Genomic DNA, 3961 nt, shown 5'->3' on the forward strand with positions numbered 1-3961 from the left:
GTGAAGAATGTCTTTTTGAATCGGGATCTACATGAGAAGGTCTACATGATTCCACTACCAGGTGTCTCTCACAAATCTGGTGAAATTTGCAAACTTCAAAAAGCCCTCTACGAAACAAGCACCTCGTGCTTGGTTTCAGAGGTTTTATAAAATAATTGTCTCTCTTGGTTTTGTTTCTACTAATCATGATTCTGCATTATTTGTCAAGAAAACCAATGCATGACGTATTTTGGTATCCTTACATGTTGATGATATGATTATTACTAGTTATGATTTTGTTGGAATTACATCTTTAAAAAATGCATTATCCCATCGTTTTGTTGTGAAAGATTTGGGTGTATTGTGTTACTTTTTGGATATTGAGGTTGCTTCTTTTCTCAAAGGTTATCTTCTGTCTCAGTCTACGTATACTACTGACCTATTTGAGTCTGCTCAGCTTATCGACAACAAGATTGTTGATACTCCTTTGACTTATTTTACTTTATATCGAACTATTGTTGGGAATCTGGTTTATCTTACTATGACTCGTCCAGACATTGCACATGTTGTTCATGTTGTTAGTCAATTTGTTTTAGTTCCCACAATATTCATTGCGGTGTTGTTCTTTGTATTTTCAGGTATCTTTGGAGTACTTAGTTTTAGTCTCTTTTACTTTCTTCTACGTCATCTTTAGACTTGCGTGCCTATTATGATGTAGATTGAAATGGTGATTCTAATGATTGAAAATACACTACTGGGTGATGTATTTTTCTCAATGATTCACTTATATTATTGAAGAGTAAGAAATAAGATATTACATCTCGATCATCTACACAAACTGAATATCGCATCATGACTTTGATTACTTGTGAAATTATTTGGTTATGTTAGTTACTTGCATATATATGTACGTCTTCCGAGTAACGGAACCTGATAGTGTTGGTAGAATGGTTAAAGTTTGTGCATTCACTTCAGGAACTGGTTGGATTTAGTTTCCCAATGCAAAGAATCTGAAGGGTCAATGGGTAGGTAAGAGTTTCATTGGATTTCAAGTGCGGTGAGTTATTTTGTGAAGAAGCTGAAGCATTAGAATTTGAGTTTAAACAATAATAATAGTAAATTTTATAAGTAATAAATTATAAATGTAGACTAAAAATCCTTGCAAATACTAACATAATAACTTATAACAAAGTAATTGGTAGAAGATATGTCTTCTGAATAACTGAACCTGAGAGTGTTGGTAGAATGGCTAAAGTTTGTGCATTCAGTTCAGAAAGTGGTGGGTTTAGTTTCCCAAAGCCAAGAATATGAAGGGTCAATGGGTCGGTAAGAGTTTCATTGGATTTCAAATGCGGTGAGTTATTTCTTTGAAGAAGCTGAAGCATTAGAATTTGAGTTTGAGACTATAAAATGCTTTTCATTTACCATCAGAGTATTATATTTTGCACTTCATGTGTTCGAAACAATGACAGATAGAATAAGCAGTTTGCCAGATGAAATGTTATGCCACATTCTCTCTTTTCTCCCATCCAAATTATCTGTTTCAACCAGCATTCTCTCCAAGAGGTGGAAACCTCTCTGGCGCTCAGTTCCTGCTCTCGACTTTTACGATCCTCGTGAACGTCCAGATCTTTTTCTTTATATGTGCATGTATGTCTTTTCCTATATGTTGAGACAACCCATTCAAAGATTACATCTCAGAATTTCTCCTTTTCAACAAAGACAGCTTGATGGTGAAGAAATATTGTCATTTGTTAGAGATGTTGTGTTCGGAGGCACAGTTCAACATCTTGATCTTCATCTTAATTTTTCTTCTTGTATTGATATGTCATCTGACCTTCTTTGGTGCAAAAATCTTAGGCTTCTCAAATTGAATAAATTAACATTAACATTCTGCTATTCTGCTGAATTTCCTTTAATTAAAGTCCTGCATCTTCGCAATATTCAGATTTTAGATGGTAATCATCTTCAACAGATTCTTTCTGCATGTCCCAATGTTGAGGATTTGAAAATCTTGAATATCGATAATGTATTTGTTGACTACGAGGATGTGAACCAGTTTAAGCGATTGCCTAATTTGCTTAGAGCTGATATTGATGAAAATGTAGTTCCCCTGGAAGTTGTTGGCAATGTTCAGTTTCTGGGTATAAAGATTAAGGTACTTTCCTATCCAATTTATGGAAAATCGAATTTTTATTTTTTTAAGTTATGAAAACCACTAAACCTTATAAAAGAACTGGTTTCGAAATTTCTTTGTGATGCAACTCTTGTAGGTCTATCAGGAAAAGATTAATGCCCCAATTCCTGAATTTCATCATTTAACTCACCTTAAAGTCCACAATACTTATGTTAATCAAACTAGATACTTTCATGATGTGCTTGAAGTGGTGAAGCATTGCCACAGGCTTCACAATCTTTCAATTGAGATGGTTAGTTAAATTATATCCTCAAAGTTTTTGCTTTTTTATTTTCATACTGTCTTATTTTTTTATTTATATTACTTTGTTTCCATTGTTAACAGGAGTACTGGGGCAAACCTAATAACATTGATGATTGGGCCTCCTCAGAGTGTGTTCTAAACCTCGAGACATGTACTCTAAATAAGTATACTGGAGCGCACTGGGAGTTGGAATTTGCAAAATGTATTATGGAGAATGCAAAATTTCTGAAGGATATGATAATTTGTTGTGACAGTGATCGAACAAGGAAGACGCTTGAAGACATGAAGGAACTGACATCATGTTCAAGGCTCTCTCCAACTTGTAACCTCTCATTTAGGAGTTTTTAAGGATGTTTTCATGTGTTGTTTTGGTTTCTGAATGTTTTTGTTTGGCCATATTGTTTACACAATTTGATTTTCTCCAATATAAAGTTTGTTTTATATATTGATCAGTAGGTATATGTTCACAAATATATTGGTTTATATATTGATCAGGAGGTATATTCCATCTTCTTAGTCTTATAGTCTTGTATTATAGTCTTATAGTATAGTCAAGAGGACGATCGAGAATAGAGTGTGAAACTTGTGAATTTTTGAATACTTAACTAATTGTGTACGATAGTCTAGGGTATCTATATCCCCCTCCCTCTTTTTAGGTCTATTAGACCTTTTTTTGGACTCTACATCAAATGTATCTCTATACTATTCATACAGTCCATTTTATTTTTTATTTCTGTACTTTGATTTATAATCATCCTTTCGCATTATTTTTATAAGTCTTGAGTTTTCACAAAATTTTGCCAGCATAACAACTGTGTTTCTAATTTTTATAATCTTCAAAATAGTAAAAACAACCAAATTAAAGAGTTTAAAATCAACAATCAAGCATAAATCATTCTTTCACAATAACTTTACAGAAAATTAATCAAAATAGTAATCATTATTAAAACATAATTTTTGTAAAAAATCTTATAAGTAAAATAGCAAACTTGTTTTATTTATTACTTTTTTGTGTCAAACTTCAAATAAAATGATTCTTGAACCTGACCCTAGGTTTTCATACCCAAGGAATCCATTTTTTCAACTGAAAATTTCAAAATAATGTATGAAAATTTCAAAATCAAGAAGACAAATTTTATACTTAAGGAAAACTTGCCAAGATAAAGACTTAGAGATTTGAGATAGACCACCCATACCTTGGTGATGCTAATTATACTCTAAGATGGAAATGAAGACCTCAAGGTGTTGGATTCCCCCTCCTACTTCAATTGTCTCACAAGAGTTTAGACCCCTCTTTCTCTACTTTGTTGGATGTTTGTGAAGATGTGAGAAATGAAGATCTATTTATGGGAGAAACCTTGGACAAATGGATAAGGATGAATTAATGGTAAATTTATGAGATTCCTTAACTAGGATAAATTTATTTTGACCATATAGAGAAGCTTGGTCAAGATTTTCATTGTTGACAACTTCATAATAATTACAAGGAGACTTGTTAATTTTTTTAGAAAACTTGTTCTTGTTCTAATTTGTAAAATTCAT

General features: G+C 32.5%; 1 protein-coding gene across 1 annotated transcript; it reads left to right on the forward strand.

Annotated features, from left to right (window-relative positions):
* The first annotated feature begins 903 nt into the window (after positions 1–903).
* LOC114184295 (putative FBD-associated F-box protein At5g44940) lies at positions 904–3717 on the forward strand. Its single transcript, XM_028071586.2, has 3 exons — positions 904–2137; positions 2253–2408; positions 2501–3717. The coding sequence occupies exons 1-3, from the start codon at positions 1445–1447 to the stop codon at positions 2765–2767; spliced, it is 1116 nt and encodes a 371-aa protein (XP_027927387.1). The 5' UTR covers positions 904–1444; the 3' UTR covers positions 2768–3717.
* The last annotated feature ends 244 nt before the right edge of the window (positions 3718–3961 follow it).

The sequence above is a fragment of the Vigna unguiculata genome, chromosome 5 (genome assembly GCF_037176805.1).
Source record: "Vigna unguiculata cultivar grain cowpea cultivar isolate G323 ecotype 2 chromosome 5, ASM3717680v1, whole genome shotgun sequence".
In the NCBI taxonomy this organism is placed as follows: domain Eukaryota; kingdom Viridiplantae; phylum Streptophyta; class Magnoliopsida; order Fabales; family Fabaceae; genus Vigna; species Vigna unguiculata.

Excerpts from the sequence above, each read along its gene's own strand:
- LOC114184295 (XM_028071586.2), top strand. The coding sequence starts at position 1,445 with ATGACAGATAGAATAAGCAGTTTGCCAGATGAAATGTTATGCCACATT. Across the intron at positions 2,138-2,252 it reads TTCTGGGTATAAAGATTAAG|GTCTATCAGGAAAAGATTAA; the intron begins GTACTTTCCTAT and ends CAACTCTTGTAG. Across the intron at positions 2,409-2,500 it reads ACAATCTTTCAATTGAGATG|GAGTACTGGGGCAAACCTAA; the intron begins GTTAGTTAAATT and ends CATTGTTAACAG.